Below are 18,373 nucleotides of genomic sequence, written 5' to 3' on the forward strand. Positions count from 1 at the left end.
TCTGTTAGCGTTCCACTCTACAGAGCTAAGAAAAAATAGAGCGGCACACCCCGTTGTGTGCATAGGGGATTTCCGGGTTTGCCATGGAGAAACCATTCTTATTGAGTTGAACCGATCCTGATTGCTTTGATCGTAGAGTTGGAAGGGGTCTTTAAGGCTATCTACTCCAACCCCCTACTCACTGCAGGAATCCAAATTAAAGCATCCCTGACAGGTGGCTGTCCAGCTGCCTCCAGTCAAGTGGAATCAGACAATTGCTGACTGGCAGCAGCGGCAGGTTTCCAGGATTTCAGGCAAATGGGGGAGTCTCTCCCAGCCCCCCCCCCCGGCAGAGGAAATGGGGGACTTTACCTGGGACCTTCTGCATGCAAAGCAGATGCTCTGCCTGCTAAGCTATGGTCCTCCCCTTGAAACAAATTAAGATTCTAGTCCTCATGGTTCTGAATAAAGATTTATACAGGAAGCTGCCTCACACTGAGCCAGCACACTGAACCTCCAGCAAGCCGGCTTCACTAGTCAGTCACTGGGGCAGACGCACTGCAGAAGTCGCAAGACTTCCATCCCATAAAATCCATCACGTCTCAAAACCGGCTTCGTGTTTTTATTTTTCGGGGGTGGGGGTCTGCACTTGTGCTTTTGATGTGCAATAGGAAAGAATGAGGAGGGTGCATGCGTCCCTCTGCATGCAAGGCAGGTGATTTCCCCACCCCTGAGCCCGAGGGCCCCTCCCCCTGCCTGCTTGCCTGCCCCAGAGGTGGGCAGGACTATACTGCTCCCGCCCTATTCCACCCCACATATCCCACAATCCCTCTTTCTCTCACCCTTTCCTCTGCAAACCTCCCATGTGTCTGGCTGATCGGAAGCAAAGCAGAAAACGATGGCTCCTCCTAAAGGTAACCTGAGTGTGCAAAACCGTGTGCGTGTGTGTACAGAAACTGTGAGGATGGTGCTGCAAAATGAATGTAAGCATTTGGGGAGGGGGTCAGGTCTAGGGCTGTTAGGTTTCCTCCCTCCAGCCGGCCTTGCCCCTGTGAGTTGCAGCCTTGCAAGCAGGCAGGCACGTCTCCGGTGAAGCTTCCCCCCACCTCTCTAGGATTTAGACCCCAAGAAAAAGGCTTCACCGGTTGCATTTCTGCCCACTAGGCTGCTGCTTAAGGTACACAAGGCTGTGGCACATCCTTTCTCTCTCTCTGCTTTGAGTGGCCATTGCAGGGAAAATGAGACTCGGATCAAGGCTCATGGAGTCCCCCGCCACGCTCTCTTCCTGGATATTTGGCACCCATAGAGGGAGGCTGGCGAAGGAACAGGTAGAGTGAGGAGAGGAGATCCAGGCCAGACTCACAGGTGTTCTGGGGTGATGGTGGGCGACGTCTCAGTGGCTTGTGCCAATGGCAAGGAGGATTTCTGCAGAACAGGGGGGCAGAGAGGTGGGGCTGTGGCACCAGCAGTTATATCCCCAGTCTCAGGCCTCTTTTGCCACACACCCTTTTTGCAAGCCTCTCTTTTTAAATACAGGTGTGGGTATCCCCCATTCCAAGGGCGAGCATTTCTTATCCATCCATTCCAGGGTTCCCCTGCCCAGCATTTCCACAGGCTAGCGCCAGTCCGGATACAAAACTCTGCTTGCGTCTGACTTGCCCTTTGCTCCAAAGAGAGGCTGGGTTGCATGGTTTGTCAGCTGCAATCCGATGTACACTTGCCTGGGAGTAAGCACAACAGGGCTTCCTTCTGAGTAAACAGGCACAAGGCCATGCCGCAACAACCGTGGCTCCCCTCTCCTCCATAACTGTTTTTATTTATTTATTTATTCAATTTATATACCGCCCCATAGCCGAAGCTCTCTGGGCGGTTTACAACAAGTAAAAAACATCTGACATACAGTTAAAACCTCATTGAGCAGTTTGGCCCGTCCAGAAATCCTTTTTAGTAAGCATTCAGCGTGGTTTGTGCTCGTGATGCTGTCAGGGCAGTTATCCTGGTTTCCTTATGGTTTATCCCTGTTTCATTCCCAATTGAATCATGGAATCATAGAATAGTAGAGTTGGAAGGGGCCTACAAGGCCATCGAGTCCAACCCCCTGCGCAATTCAGGAATCCAAATCAAAGCATTCCCGACAGATGGCTGTCCAGCTGCCTCTTGAAGGTCTCCAGTGTCGGAGAGCCCACTACCTCTCTAGATAATTGGTTCCATTGTCTTATGGCTCTAACAGTTAGAAAGTTTTTCCTGATGTCCAGTCGAAATCTGGCTTCCTGCAACTTGAGCCCATTATTGCGTGTCCTGCACTCTGGGACGATTGAGAAGAGATCCCGGCCCTCCTCTGTGTGACAACCTTTCATGTACTTGAAGAGTGCTATCATATCTCCCCTCAGTCTTCTCCGGGCTAAACATGCCCAGTTCTTTCAGTCTCTCCTCGTAGGGCTTTGCTTCCAGCCCTCCTCTGAAGTTCTTCCAGTTTGTCTGCATCCTACTTAAAGTGCGGTGTCCAGAACTGGATGCAGCACTCAAGATGACACATGTCCCATAACTTCCTGCGGAAATCCTGTGACTTTTCACACTACTGATGCTCCGGTTTAATTTTTGGCCTGCTGTTTGTTGCGCTGTAGTGTAGGAGTGCCCCTCCAGACAGCAGTCATGCGATGACATTGTGGAGACTTTGTAGAACAACTGATAAAGCAGAATGATGTGTGGACAGCCCAGTATAAATCCACCACCAATGTACAATTGCCAGTGTATGTTGGAGAACTACATCTGCAATGCACATATGCAAATACGCACGGCGAGCCTGGAGGGCCCTTTAGTCTATTTATTTATTTATTGCACTTGTTGCTTTACACACAAAAAAAGTCTCAAAGTGGCGTTCAAGATAGAGTACAAATGGATAAAATCCGTTTATAGCAATAAGTGGGAATAGAGGTTGATTCAGAAGCCGGTTTCTGTGTGGGATCTTCCACTGAGCCTTCGCAGTGGAGATCCTGAAAAGAAAAGTTGTCTCAAACATTAAAAAGCAGAGACAGAAGGGGAAAGTCTCTAATTTTTATTTTGCATTCAAAAACATGGAGAAATTTTTAACACGGCCGCAAAAAGTGGATTGTGCTTGCATACAGAACAGAAGGCTTTTTTTCTTTTCTTTTTTGGACGCCTCCCAGCTGCTTCATATCCCTTTTCTGGTCTTACCTGTTCAGACAGCAACACGGAGGCTTCGCCTCACCCGTGCTTTGCCAACCGCCTGCGGTGGGACTTGACGGCGCAGCAGATCCAGAGTGGCACCGCTGAGCTTATCAAGAAGACCAAGCAGGTGTACGATGCTGTGGGGGCCCTGGCACAGGGCGATGTCTCCTACGAGAACACCCTGAAGGCTTTGGCTGTGGCAGAGGTGGAGTACACAGGTGAGTGAAGGTGCTTCACACCCCGTGATTGTTTATCCGGTCGGGTGAATTCAAAGGAGCTGCTTTTGGGAGGCAGAACAAAAGGAGAGCCTGGTAGCAAGATCAGGCTCAAGGTAGCCTACCTGGCACAGCGTATTATCTACTTATTTTATTTTGATTGGTTGACTGGGCCTCCAGGATTTATTTATGTGTTTATTTTACCAACTTGTGAACAGCTTCACAGCTTGGGGCTGCCCAGCCGGCGCGCAACAAGATTAAAAATCAGATAAAATACAGATAGTGCAAATTCTAAAAATAACATAAAACTATTTTGACCTATGTGCAATTAATGTTCCATCAATATCTGGGTCACCACCCTCAGGGAAAGCCTTCCGAAACAAAAACGCCTTCCGTATGTGTCCCTAAATGGTATGATGGTGGGCGCCTGTCTTCATTTCGGCTGGGCACTGATTCCAGAGGGCTGGAGCTGCAATGCTAAAAGCCTGGTTACTAGGACAAAATAAGGCTGCAATCCAGTGCACATTTACCTAGGTACTCTTTGCAGTGCCCCATCTGAGGGACGTATTTTCCAGGCAGGGCTATATGGGGTGAGGTGGTTCACGGTTATGGATCCTTTTCCTTCCAGTTCAGAGGAACATGCTGGATTTCCCTCAGCATGTATCCCCATGCAAGGACGTCCGCACAGCGAGCACAGATGCCGACAAGAAACTCTCGGAGTTTGACGTGGAGATGAGTATGAGGTGGGATGTCTATCAGCGGATCATCTGGCTCCAGGTTAGTGATGAGGAGGAGGGAGAGAGGCAACCAGACTGCTGTAGCAGTGCAGAGCGTAGGTTGTGAGTCAGGAAACCCCACTTTGAGTCGCTGCTCTGTTAAGAGTCAGCCTCGCCCTTCACCCGTAAGGTAATAACGCTTGACCTAATTTATTGCGCTGGCTGAGAATGAGTTTCTTAAATTGCCCCTGATGGATGAAAGGGTGGTGATCAGACAAGGCTCAAGAAGCTACAACCTGTTTGGAAATATTTATTTTTAAGTACATCAAAAGGAGACCAGTGAAAGCATGTCGTTTGTGAAAGACATGAGCGTAATAAGATCAAACAAATCCAACAGCACATTATACGCGACTGAATCTTGGGGAAGGGAAAAATAAGCAGCAGTACAGGCAAATAACAATTATAGGGGAAAGTAAAACAGAATAGGAATATGCAGCGCAACTTATAAATTGAATGCTACTCAAAAGAATCATAGAATCGGAGAGTTGGAAGGGGCCTATAAGGCCATCTAGTCCAACCCCCTGCTTAGTGAAGGAATCCAACTTAAAGCAAGAACAATATGCAAGGCTAACATTAAGTACAGCTTAAGTATTGCTGAATCCTACATTGGCCCACCTAAACTCCACCAGCCCTCTACCTGCATGGCCTTTAGTTAAATGAAGAGCATAGCTACCAGACCAGAGTGACATTCCAGGAATGTACTTAGACATCAATCCAAGGAACAAAATAATTAGAGCTGTAAAATTATTGCAAGCAGCAAGAATGGAATCTAAAGGCAAGGTTTTCTTATGTATGTGTCTTCCAGAGAAGGGGTGAATTATAACACAAAAAGACATCAGAAAAACCTGCTTGCATAGTAAAGATTTGAGGCTAAGATAGAGTCCAAAGAGGAAAGTGCCATTTCTCTTTGGTTCCCAACATCCCAGAAGCCTTTTCCTGGTTGCTGATTGGCTCCTTTTAAACTTGCCCCTCGCTCACAGCTAAAATTGGTTCTGTATTGGCAAATTGCTGGTCAGAAACAGTTTTCCATTGTTTTCGGGGTTGACGTGATTCCAAGCCGTACAGGGATGCTCACAAAGGAAACTCAACACTGCTAGCTGCATGAGGTAACGAATCGTCTGCCTTCTTCACCCACGTGCGTTGTCTTAGCCCAACTCGGGCAGTTCCGCTTCTCACACCCTGCAAGCAGAGAAATGCTTCTGTCCTCCAAACAGGCATCCAGGCCTATTTCCATCACAAAGCAGAGACTCTTGACCAACGTTTTCTTTCGTTCTGTTCCACAGTTTCTGGGGTGATCGCCTGCACTGTGGCCCACGGATTTGTCACCCAAACTGGAGCTCTTTATCATTGGCCGCAAGAGTTACAAAGCTAACATTCACAGGAGACTTTGAACACTCGCAGCGGCACGATAGAAATGGCACATATTGGTTTTAAAACTGAAAAAGCTTCCTCTGAGACGAGAGCTCGTCTAGAGGCAAGCACAGGCGGAGCATCTGGAGGGCATCTCATTGGCTACCCTTGGCAGGAGGAGCTGATGGGAGGGTCATCATTCTTTGTGTTTCATTTCCCTTCCTGAGTCCCAGAGATGTGAAATCTCAGAGTGGGGGAAATAGGTGTACCTTGTCCCTACCGCATGTGCGGCTGAGTGCACTGGCGCAGAAATACAAAGGGCATGGGTCAGGATGCAGTGTGCTGTGCAACTTGCTGAACTGTGCCTTGAACTGTTCAACATATATTGTAGAGAAATGCTGTTTTACTGTGGTTTTAAATTGTTTCCAACAGTTTTTTATGATGTGTTTTTAATGATGTATTTTATAGTGTTGTAATCTGCCCTGGGATCTTCGGGGGAAGGGCAGGTAACAAATTTAAACAATAATTGTTGATGATGATGATGTTAATCCAAAGGGCAAGCAATTCCTTGGCTTTTAAATCGGTTCTTCAACCTCGGACACTGTCCATGTGAAAGGGATGCATGTGTCTTAATGGAGCATAAGCTGAACACCAGCCAGGAGTGTGACGCATCTGCTAAAAAAGCCAAGCCAATCCCTGGCTGCTTTAACCAGAGCCTTAAGAATCCTAAGCACGGGGAGTCATTCTTCTCCTCTTCCCCTGCACTAGTCAGGCCACATCCAGAGTTCTGTGTCCGGTCCTAGACACAGGACATTTTAAGAAAGACATTGAGCATGTCCAGAGAGTGACCAGGATGGTAAGGGGACTTGGAAGCAAAGTCTTTAACAAGCAGGCGTCAAAAACAGTGTAACGAAAGCAGCTGCCCAGTTATTAACTGGCAGGGAGTCCCAGAGATTAGATGCTTCCACGCCAAAAGATTGATTCCTTGCAAGTGTGGAATGAACATTATATGGACTTGTAAAAGTGCCAGTTACATAGATCGAAGCAGTCAAAGTGTGTACCTGCCCCTGCAGAAGGAGAGCGGCCCTGTCCAGGGCTTGCACAGCCTCTCCTGAGCCAGACGTTTAATAGAGCTAAGTGTCATCAGCATCCTGATGCCGCCTTGCCCCAATAAGCTTTGCAAGAGCTCATCTGCTACCTTGCAAAAGCTCAGTAGCTTGGCCAGGTAAATGGGAGGTCAGCAAGGCAAGTTTGAGGCTGGTTTAGATGAGAAGTTTCCAGCCTGTCTACTGCACAGCTGGGGAAAAAAAAACCCCAGATCTGCTTTGGGAAATGGTTTCTTTGATTTGCTTTTGGGTTTTTCCCCCCTAGGAAAAGTTGGAAAATACCTCTTTGAAGCCGGAAGCAAAGAGGTACTTGGAGAGGCTGATCAAACTGGGCAGACGGAGTGGCCTCCACCTCCCCAAGGAGACTCAGGAGGTGAGAGATTTCTTGGCTTCCGGACTCCTACTGGCGGGATTGCGCTTGAAAAGGCCATGGGGGGGCGGTGGGATATTTGCCCCTCCCCGTTCCAAGGGTGGGCAGAGGCTCAAATCAGCAGCCCTTTTGTGGGCTCCTTCAGGCCTTAAAAGCAAAGGGCAGGAGGGTGAGGTTCAAACGCTGAGAGAATTGTCGATGGGCTGAGCCGAGCGAAATGATCTCAGCGGGGCTGGAGGGAACTTCACTCCGCTGAAAGTTGACAACACCTGGGGCTTTTTACTTTGGGGAAAATGCGAGTAAGAAGAGGCACAATAGAGGTGTATAAAATGATGCACGGCGTGGAGAATGTGGACAGAGAAGTTTTTCTCCCTCAGTTGTAACACTAAGAGAGCCAGTGTGGCGTAGTGGTTAGAGTGTTGGACTAGGACCTGGGAGATCAGGGTTCAAATCCCCACACAGCCATGAAGCTCCCTGGGTGACCTTGGGCCTGTCGCTACCTCTCAGCCGCAGAGGGAGGCAATGGTAAACCCCCTCTGAATACCGCTTACCATGAAAACCCTCTTCATAAGTCGGGATCGACTTGAAGGCAGTCCATTATTCCATTTTCATGGATTTTCAGGGACCTTCGACGCAAGTGAACATTGGAAGATTCAGGACAGGCAAAAAAGTCTTCACACAGTGCGGAGTTAAAACAATTCGCTCCCCCAAGAGGCAGGGTTGGCCCCCAACTTGGACAGCTTCGAAAGGGGGTTAGAAGAATTCACGGAGGTTACGGTCATTGATGGCTACTAGCCGGAAGCAGCGTGATTCCAAATACCAGTTGCTGGGAAGGGTATTCGGAAGGGGAGAGTTTCTGCTGAGTTGTGCTCAGTCAACTTCAGTGCTTCAGGGCACCTGGTTTTCCCAGGATGCTGGCCGAAACAGGCCCCCTTTGGCCTGACCCAGCCGCTGTACGGCTCTCCTGGTCTGAGTTAGTTAGAGGCTGTCCCACAGAACAAGCACCCCTGCTCTGGATCATTCTCTCTTTTTTAACCAATAATTGTGGAAATAAATCTTTTAAATGACAGTGGGGTCAAGAGCCGGGATGCGCATGGTGGCGGCTTTGCAAATCGGAGCCAGCCGAGGCGGGGAGAAAGTGGCTGACTCTGCCGGGGATGCTTTTCCTCTTTCAGCCCGTTTTTCTCTCTCTTTAGAAAATCAAAGCCATTAAGAAAAAGCTGAGTTTGCTTTGCATCGACTTCAACAAAAACCTCAACGAAGACACGACCTTCTTGCCGTTCACCCGGGAAGAGCTGGGTAAGAGAGAGAAGTTGGGGGGCAGGTCGTGGATGTTGGCTGGAATTTTTTTGGGGGGGGGGGATAAAACCGAATGCTTTGATTTGGATTCCTGCATTGAGCAGGGGGATGGACCTGATGGCCTTACAGGCCCCTTCCAACTCTACTAGTTTGTGATTCTATGATAAGTTGAAGTGGGGGAAGCAGGCTAGTTTCTCGCAAGAAATCGCGATTACAGTGCCTGTACATTTTGCCTCTTATTTCAAGTTCTGCAAATGCTAGAAATGTGTTTTTTTAAATGAAAACTAGGAATATGTGGATTGCGGTTCATCTGGGGTGGGGAGCAACTGCCTTTGCTGAATTGGGAAACGCACAAATACAAAACCGAAAGCAGACAGGGCAAAAGTATGTGGCCCAGTGCTTTTGGGAAGAGTCAGGCCCAGTGGGCCATCTAGCACTGGACCGTCATATGTCACGGGTGGGAAACCTCTGCCCGTCCTAACGTTGCCCCATTAAGCGTGGTCAGTGGCCAGGGACGATGGGAGTTGGCGTTCAGTAACATCTGGAGGGCCAGAGGTTCCCCACACCTGATCTACTCTGGCTGGCAGCAACTCTTGGGGATTTCATGCAGCAATCGGTCATCTCCAGCTGCACCGTGACGCACCTGGGACCTTCTGCATGCCATGCACCTGCCCTACTACTGGGCTGTGGCCTTTCCTCTTCCAGCCCTGAATAAAGAGCTGAGTTAAATAGTCTGCCTCATCCTCACAGAGCACCATTCCATCTAGCTCAGTGCTGTCTACACTGACCGGCAGCAGGTCTCCAACGTTCAAGGCAGCTCTACCTGGAGATGCTGAGGACCTTCTGTGCGCAAAGCAGGTGCCCTGCCCGATGAGCTCTAGTCCTTCAAGATTTAAAGATTCTAGTCCTCCGCAAAGCACGTACTCGGCCGCTGAGCTTACAGCCCTGGGTCTGGAGATGTTGTGGTTGCTCCCAGTGATGCGAGTTCCACTCCACCGCCTTGGTTCTCCCTTCCTTCTAGGAGGGCTCCCTGAGGACTTCTTGAGTTCCCTGGAGAAGACAGAAGATGGGAAGCTGAAGGTCACCTTGAAGTATCCCCATTATTTCCCCCTGATGAAGAAGTGCCACGTCCCTGAGACCAGGAGACAGATGGAGGACAAATTCAACTCCAGGTGCAAGGAGGTAAATGTGTACGCTCGCACGTGTGTGTCTGTGGGTGTTTTGTAAACCAGCAGAACTAGATATAACTAGAAAAACCTGGGAATGGTTAGATCTGATTTACATTAAATGCCTGCTAAGGAGCAGAGGAAACTGCCGAAGGGAGTTAGGCAAATAGGGCTTTTTTTTTTTTTTAAGTATTATGTATAAAAGGAATTCAGAATGTCAGGGGTTGGGAACGGACTGCTTATTTTTGTAGCGATGAAAATGCAGGATAGCCCTGCTGGCTTAAGCGATCGAGTGGTTTTGTTTTAGTGCCAAAAACTCATATTTATTTATTTATAACATTTGTATACCGCCCCATAGCCGAGGCTCTCTGGGCAGTTTACAACAATTGAAACATTAAAAACAAATACAGTAGGGCCCCGCTTATACGGCGGGTTAGGGACCAGGCCCCTGCCGTAAAGCGGAAATCGCTGTAAAGTGGAACCCATTGACTTTAATGGGCCGCGCGGCGCGTAAATGCCGCAAAATCGGCTTTAAAACGGGGAATTTCCCCTGATTGAAAGCCGCCGCATTAGCAGAACGCCGTAAAGCGGGGCCCTACTGTATACAAATTTAAAAACACATTTTTTAAAAACAATTTAAAAAACACATGCTAAAATGCCTGGGAGAAGAGGAAAGTGTTAACCTGGCGCCGAAAAGATAACAGTGGTGGCGCCAGGCGCACCTCGTCAATAAGATCATTCCATAATTTGGGGGCCACCGCTGAGAAGGCCCTCTCCCTTGTTGCCATATGTTTAAAAAAGCAGTACAGAAAAGTGCTGCAGGAATGCCTGTTTTGGTATATATTTTAAGTAGAGACCTTATCCCAGTCTGGGTTGGGATAGTTTTTAAGATGCTCATTAAGATGTTTTGTTTTTCAGATGTTTTAAAGATGTTTTTAAGTGTTTTGTTTCTTCTTTGCCGCCCTGGGCTCCAATTTTTTCTGGGGGTTCATCCGGTGGCTGAACTCTCTCTACCCTCGCAGGAGAACTGCCTCATCCTGAAGGAGCTGGTGGATCTGCGGGCCCAGAAATCCGCCCTCCTGGGCTTCGAGACGCACGCTGACTTCGTACTGGAGATGAACATGGCCAAGAATTGCACGACAGTCGCGACTTTTCTAAGTAATGCGCTTTGAGGGATTTGGGAGGGATTCGCATGCCGGCCCACCCTTGTCTAAAGAAATAAGCAGAGCCTGGCTGCAGCCGTCTAACCTAGCAGATGTCCCCAGTAGGGGCCACACAGGCATGGCTCTCCCCTGTTCTCTGTCCCCAGGAACGGGTTGTTCTGAGATAGATTACTCCTGAAGTTGGAGGCTGCATTGAATTCCCATGACTAATCGCCATCTGTGTTAGATCCCAGGGCAGGTTACCCCTATCTAAGACGCATCCTTAAAAACAATTTAAAATAAGGATCCCCCAAAATAGGGCGGGCAACTCCATGGATTTGTCTCGCCCCCTTTAAAGCCATCCAGGGCAGTGGCCATTGCCCCAATCCATATCCTTTTGATTTGAGCATTCAGCTAAGTTTCTCGCCCTGTGTTCTGACGTTGTTAAGGATTTTATGGATTTTTAAGTATGTTTTGTGCCTTTAGATTTCTGTATGGTTGTTAAGTATATCTTGTATTTTTAAGTTTTGTAATCCGCCTCAGGACCTTCACTCCAGGTGAGAGGTGGACGATAAAAATATGATGATGGTGGTTGTTGTTGTTATTATCATTATCCGCCAGCCTCTTGTGTCTTGCAGACGAGTTGGCCACCAAACTGCAGCCCCTGGGAGAGAAGGAGCGGGCCACGATCCTCGACCTGAAGCAAAAGGAGTGTGAGAAGCGCCGGCTGCCTTTCGACAAGCGCATCAATGCCTGGGACATGCGCTACTACATGAACCAAGTTGAGGAGAGCCAGTACAGTGTGGACCAGAACTTGCTGAAAGAATATTTCCCCATGGAGGTGGTGACGGCCGGCTTGCTGGAGATCTACCAGGAGCTGCTGGAGCTGACTTTCCACCTAGAGAAGGGCGCCCAGGTGTGGCACAAGGATGTCCAGCTCTATACCGTCAAAGACGCCGCCTCGGGGGAGACCATTGGCAAATTCTACCTGGACCTTTACCCGCGGTGAGTCTCTGGCGGAGAGTGGCAGACCAGGGTTGGGAGGGCCCGGGCGCAGGCAGGGCTGGATCTTCTTATTCATCAACACTTGGTAGCGAGCAGCTGATGGACAGGCCGTAGCTCATTGGGTAGAGCATCTGCAAGCAGAAAGTGTCGCAGAGTGGCGAAACTGAGAACGGAGAGACCGAGTGAGCCTTTATGCGTGTTTGAATCTTTGCTAAATATTACACCTTCCCTGCAAATTAGTCAGACGGAGACTTTAAGCTTTAAAATAAGGAATAACTACTTTATTCTGGAAGGACATACTTGATAGGAAAGAGTCCTACATCTAGCTAACTAGCTAAGTTGGAGGTGCAAACACTAAGCCTAGTGTTTGCCCTCATGCTTGGAGGAGAGGGAGAGACAAAGAGAATATGTCTGCTCTCCCTCTCAAAAGAAGAAGAAAGGAAGGAGATGTGGTCAACATCCTGAGCATATCAGTCTAGCAGGAAGGGAGAGTCAGCAGGAGATCAAAGGATAAGTATTAGCCTAGCAACCAGGAGGTCTCCTCTCTAGCTACCCTTTTTAACCCCAAGCAGCCTCAACCCACAAGTTGGAGTTGAACCACATATTCCAACAGAAAGATCCCCGGTCCAATCCCCAATGATTCCTTGGATAGCTGCTGCCAGTCAATGTAGACAGCACTGGGCTAGATGGACCACAAGGGTCTGACTCGGAATAAAGCATGCTTGTAGTTCAGCCCGTTATCCAGAGCCATGAGGACCAGAAACCTTAGCTCAATGGCAGAGCACCTGTTTTGCGTGCAGAAGGTTCCTTGTGCGGTACGACCACTTCGAGGTGCCGCTATGATCCTTAATGTTGCTGCAGCATAGATCAGCCGCGGTCAGTTCCACAAAGTCTGATTCTGAGACGGCAGCATTACATCATTGGTTATAAATAAATACTATCTGTTGCCGCCAGTCTTATGCAGGCAATTAATAAGTTGCCTTTTTGCAGTAGCTGACCTTTGTTTTTACTGTATTTTTAAAAATGGCTTTTACTGTATGGTTTTTGTTTGTTGTAGACTGCTTTGATGGTTGTTTTTGTTTTAAATGCAGTAGCCGCGTGCAAATCTGTTTGTTAGATAAATAAATAAATAGCACTCTTGCTTACGTTCATTACTAAATCGAGCTTACAAGCCTTTTGAGTAGAAACCTTATCCCAGTCTGTGTCTGTCGGAATTGCTTTTTAATGTATTTTGAAGTTTGTGTGATGTTTCGAAGCTTCTTGGGTGCTTTTGTGGGCTGCCGTGGGCTGCCGTGGGCTGTTGCTGGAGAGGAACGGCGGGATTTCAAGCAAGCAATAAAATCAAGCCATTCTGACTCAAAACTCTCTCTCTCTTCTCTAACCAACTTCAGTTTCTTTGTCAACTTTTCAGCCAAAGCTGGAAATATGCTTTCAAAGCTCCTTCCAAAAACGGGCAATCGTTGATTTCACTGCCATTAAAAAAAAAAAAAAAAACTTCTCAAATTCTTATTGGGTTTTTTTGGGGGGGTGGGGGGGAGAGAAATTCTTCTCTACCTGCTCTGAACCTCGCTGAAAGCCTTGAGTTTCTTCATCCATAGCTGGCAGTTTCTGACGGTGTTACTTTTTGCAAACCCCTGCCCCCCCCCCGCCCCCCAGAGAGGGAAAATACAGCCACGCCGCCTGCTTTGGACTCCAGCCCGGCTGCTTGCTGGCGGACGGCAGCCGGCAGATCTCTGTGGCCGCCATGGTGGCGAATTTCACCAAGCCGACGCTGGACGCGCCTTCCTTGCTGCAGCACGATGAGGTGGAGACGTACTTCCACGAGTTCGGCCACGTGATGCACCAGCTTTGTTCTCAGGTGGGGGGCCAGGGCAGATGCCAACCTCTAACAGCCTGGGGCATTTGCAGGGCGGTGGGTGGGGGACGGCCAAGAGCCCGGAGGAAGGGTGCGTGCAAAAGCGAGAGCCTGGTTTTGAATATGCTTGACGAGTTGCATGCTAGCAGATGAGCGTGCTGCTCTGGGGGAAGGTCATAGGTCGGTGGGTGAAGCCCCCACTTTGCATGCAGAAGGTCCCGGGTGCAACCCCTGGCTGTGTGTGTGTGTGTGTTGCTTCAGCATCACAGCAGCTCCATGTGGAAACTCTTATTCCATTTTAGCATATGAACGCTGCCTTGGGCACGAAATTGTCCAGTTGGGCTGCCAGTCACTTTTGTCTCTTGCCTATAGTGAGTGGGTGGGGAACTCTGTCCCTGCAAGCACCCTGAGAGAAGGGGACAGGCCGTAACTCAGCAGGTAGAGCCTGCTTTGCATGCAAATCCTGGAGAGCAGCTGCCAGTCGGTGCAAATGATCCCGAGTTAGATGGGCAAATGGTCTGACTCGCTGTAAGACGCTTTCCTTTAGCCCTGTATTCAGAATCACGAGGACTGGGACCTTGCTTGATTTTTAAGGAAAGGGCCGTACGTCAGTGGGTAGAACGCCTGCTTTGCATGCAGAAGGTCTCAGACTCAATCCCCAAATAGCATCTCCAGGCAGGGTATAAGGAAGAAGAAGAGCGGGATATAAATTCGATAAATAAATAATGAGATACGTTTCTCTGTCCCTCTTGAAATCAGCCCTTTATTCAGAACGCTGAGGACTGGGATCTTACTTTATTTTTAGGCGAAGGGCCATAACTCACTGGGCAGAGCAAATGCATTGCGTGCAGAAGGGGCCCAGGCCCAATCGCTGCCACCTCCGGGTAGGCCTGGGCGGGTCCCGTTTGAAACCCTGGAGAGCTGCTGCCGATCAGCGCAAACAGCCCTGAGCTAGATGGACCCAGGGTCCAAGGCACCTTCCTATGTTCCTGATTCAGAACCATGAGGACTAGAATCTTTTTTTTTTTTTAGAAGAATGGCTGGAGCCCTGCTTTGCATGCCAGAGGTCCCAGTGTCAACTCCCAGCGGCATCTCCAGATAGGGCCGCTGCCAGGGGAGCCGCTGCCAGTCTGTGCAGACAGTGCTGAGCTAAATGGACCATTGGCTTTGCTCAGTATAAGGCAGTGTGTGACGTTCTCTCCACTCCCCTACCCAACGGGTACACCCAGCAATGGAGATCCAGCCCCTTGTTTTTCCAGCTTAGGAGCATCGTCTTGTTTTTCTGGCCTCCCCACAGGCTGATTTTGCCATGTTCAGCGGGACCCACGTGGAGCGGGACTTTGTGGAGGCCCCATCCCAGATGCTGGAGAACTGGGTGTGGGAGAAGGCGCCTCTCCTGCGCATGTCCAAGCACTACAAAACCGGCAGCCCCATCCCAGACGATCTCCTGGAGAAGCTCATCAAATCTCGCCAGGCGAACACAGGTTGGAAGTTGTATGGTGGCGGGGGACGCGTGTGTGAATTTTACCTATTTTTTAAAATAAAAAATGGTATAATCAATCATTAATGATTAAGTTAATTAATTAATTAATAATCGATGCCTAATTAACGAACTGCCCTTTCATAGAATATATAAGAAGGGCGTGCCACATCAGCGTTTGCAAAAATCTGCGCCTGTGTTGGAATTGCTTTTTGACGTGCTTTGAAAGCTTTTTTTTTTAAAAAAAAGTCTTGTCTTTTAAAGCTTTCTTTAAAAAGATGTTTTCTTTTAATATGTCTTTAAGGATGTTTTATGTTACTGTGCGTTAAACGTAATCATACATTACGTTTTAGAGCCTGTTCTTATGATGTTCCAGAGTGTGAGAGATCACTCTGTCAGAGAGCTCATTTTCCCCCTCGCTCCTCAGGGCTATTCAACTTGCGGCAGATCGTTCTGGCGAAGGTGGACCAGGCCTTGCACACGCAAACGAACGCCGACCCTGTGGAGGAGTACACCCGGCAGTGCGACAAGATCTTGGGTGTCCCTGCGACCCCAGGTAACGGGCACAGGAGGCTTCAGACTGGCCCCACGGGGCCCACTTCTCTGTTTCGTCCCTTCCTGCTACCACAAGCAATTGTTTATAGCTGCCTTGTACCCGGGGGTGGGGGAGGTGAAAATATATGGGAGAAGATGCCCCTTGGGGCTGGCAACCATCATGACAGGGTAAATGAAGGCAGGAACTGGGCTCTGAATGGGGCATCCAGACTTCTCAAGTGTTGACCCCCGCCAGGAGGAAGCAAGGGGCATCATTTGGGCTGCTCTTTCAAGGCCTCAAATAGGCACCTTCAGCTGGACTTCGAAAGCCAACTGGCAAGAGGTGCAGGTGGCTTACAATCCACATAAGAGGCTTGTGCCGTGTTGTGCCAGTCAGTGACATTCCATCTGGGCGGAAGCTCCTTAAACCATCTCCAAGGGCCGCCCCACGCAGAGCAGATTGCGGTAGTCTAATTAGAGAGTTCCCGCATGGAGAGTTCTTCGCACACCCGCTCTCCACCAGCCAGGGCAGGACCCCGCAGAAACTCTTTGACGTTTCCTTCCTGTTGCCCGTTTGCAAGGTACAAACATGCCAGCCACGTTTGGCCACTTGGCAGGAGGCTACGATGCCCAGTATTACGGCTACCTCTGGAGCGAGGTCTACTCCATGGACATGTTCTACACACGGTTCAAGCGGGAAGGAATCATGAACCCTAAGGTATGGGAGCATCCCCTCTCTCGTCATGCTTTGATTTGGATTGCTGCATTGAGCAGGGGGCTTGGACTTGATGGCCTTATAGGCCCCTTCCAACTCGACTATTTCAGCAGGAGAGGCTGAAAAACGGTTGTGCAGACATTTTGCCTGCCCTGAACGGGCTGGTACAGGTCAGGATCTCTGATCCAAGCTTCTGCCTCCCTCTTTTGCAGGTGGGGATAGACTACCGGAATTGCATCCTCCGCCCTGGGGGCTCCCTCAACGCCTCCGACATGCTGCTCAAGTTTCTCGGCAGGAACCCCAAGCAGGATGCCTTCCTGGCCAGCAAAGGGTTAGCCGTAGAGCCCAGCAGTCTCCCTTCAGCTTGCTGAACTGTCCGTTGGTGGTCGTCCTCCTCCTGCCCACCCGACTCGTCTGCGCTCCCAGTGGTCGTTCTTGGGTCCTGAATCCCTTGCCTGGGGGCTGCCAGATCCCTTTGCAGAACTAGTCTTGAAAAGGGCATGAGACAGGAGAGGAGGTTTTGGGGGGGGTGTGTGTGTGGGGAAGGGTGTTATTGCTGAATTTCTTATGTCCTCTATATACTTCCCCCTCCACACACACCCCTCCCGGGCCCAAGCTTGGTGAGACCAGCAGGAAATAAATGTCTATAATATATTTGGTTTTTCTGGGTGCAGAGAAGGGGAAAATTAGTTTTTAGAAAAAGGAAAACGAAGCTATAATTGGGCTGTGATTTTACGGATTCCTTTCAGAAACGGTTTCTTAAGAAGGCAGTGACTCTTTCCAAACTTAGGGTGGTGTCCAACGAAATCTTAGAGTACACATTGAAAAGAGTGGGCTTCAGTTGAGAGCACAGCCCTTGGAATTAGTTCCCACCTCGAAAGTGGCTAGGAAACAGGAGAGAGCGTGGTTGGGATTTGCACCTTCTTAATTTGTAATCCAGATCGCTGGTCAGCAGCGAGGCCACGCTCATTCAGGATGCCTTGGGTTCGCAAATGGCTTCCCAAGTCTGGATTCATCAGATCCTGGGGGGATGGCCTGGCTTCCAGCTTGGCTACTGACATCACCCTGTGGTTGTTTTTAAAATATTGTTCTGGATCACACAAAGGTTCTTTATAGTTGGTGCCACTCTCTTCCTGTGGGTTTGAGGTGCTTCTTTTCGTGGTGTATGTGCTTGGGGGGAGCAAACCACAGTTGACTCCGTCCCCCAGAGGCTTAGTACAGTAGGACACATACCCATCAGATGCTTAAGAGGGCAGGATTCCCCCTCCCTCGGAGGATGGCAGGACCCCCTTCTGTTTCAGTTAGATCCTATCGCCACTCTGGAAGCTGCAGTCTCGCTCTCAAACCTTCCTGGTTGCAGCAAAGTTTCAAGATTTTGAAGTTTTTAAGGATGAAGGGAAACCTTTACTGAGTGAAGTGGTTTAGTAAAAAAAAGGCAGGGAAGGGTGACTCACATGGGCAAGATCCTTCAGAGTCTCTGCTGAGATCTTGGCAGGTCTCTCTGCTCTGCCCCAGTTTTGCTGACCACTCCATGGAGCGGCGATCTCCTCCTCCCCTCCCCTGCCCCCCTCATTTTTACACCGCATCTAAAACAGATTGTGACCTCTCCAGGATACCTTGAGGTTAATCAAAAGTTGTTGTGTGCCCCCACAACTCCCTTCTTGTCGACGACGGCCGGATTTTAGATTTGACGGCAAACACTACAAATAAAGTTTTTGAAATTTTGATTCGGGAAGTGGATCTTGCATCCTGTATGCTGTTGGAGTGTGTGTGTGTGTGTGAGTGAGTGAACTCCCAAACCAGCATTATCTTTGGTGTGACTCGCTGGGCTGGGGAGGGAGAAGAGAAGGAATACCAGACAGGCTTTAAACCAGGGTGGGGAACCTTTTTTAGCCCAAGGGCCGGATTCCCTTCTGGGCAACCTCCCAAGGGCCACATGCCAGTGCTAGAGCATCTGCTCTGCGTGTAAAAAAGTCCCTGGTCCAATCCCCAATGGCATCTCTAGGCAGGGCTGGGAGAAACCTGAAGAGCAGCTGCCAGTCAGTGCAGACAATACTGAGCTAGACTGACTCGGTATCAGGCAGCTTCCTGTTTAAACCAGTCCTTTATTTAGGTACATGAGGACTAGAATCTTTTTTTAGGTACAAGGCTGTAGATCAGTGGTAGAGCACCTCCTTGCATGTAGAAGGTCC

The 18,373-nt window shown here is 49.3% G+C and overlaps 1 protein-coding gene across 2 annotated transcripts; it reads left to right on the forward strand.

The window, feature by feature from the left end:
• Nucleotides 1–710: 710 nt before the first annotated feature.
• THOP1 (thimet oligopeptidase 1) lies at nucleotides 711–17,908 on the forward strand. Of its 2 annotated transcripts, none has more exons than XM_061601110.1 (13): nucleotides 711–893; nucleotides 3,147–3,386; nucleotides 4,012–4,160; nucleotides 6,881–6,988; nucleotides 8,182–8,284; nucleotides 9,306–9,466; nucleotides 10,473–10,608; nucleotides 11,231–11,597; nucleotides 13,254–13,455; nucleotides 14,750–14,936; nucleotides 15,360–15,488; nucleotides 16,048–16,184; nucleotides 16,394–17,908. In XM_061601110.1, exons 1-13 carry the CDS (start codon nucleotides 878–880, stop codon nucleotides 16,550–16,552), a joined length of 2,094 nt encoding a protein of 697 aa, XP_061457094.1. In that variant the 5' UTR covers nucleotides 711–877; the 3' UTR covers nucleotides 16,553–17,908. The 2 variants fall into 2 exon arrangements, with proteins under 2 accessions (XP_061457094.1, XP_061457095.1); XM_061601111.1 differs by having other exon boundaries at nucleotides 722–893; nucleotides 3,183–3,386.
• Nucleotides 17,909–18,373: the final 465 nt, after the last annotated feature.

This window comes from Rhineura floridana, chromosome 18 (assembly GCF_030035675.1).
Source record: "Rhineura floridana isolate rRhiFlo1 chromosome 18, rRhiFlo1.hap2, whole genome shotgun sequence".
Lineage (NCBI taxonomy): Eukaryota > Metazoa > Chordata > Lepidosauria > Squamata > Rhineuridae > Rhineura > Rhineura floridana.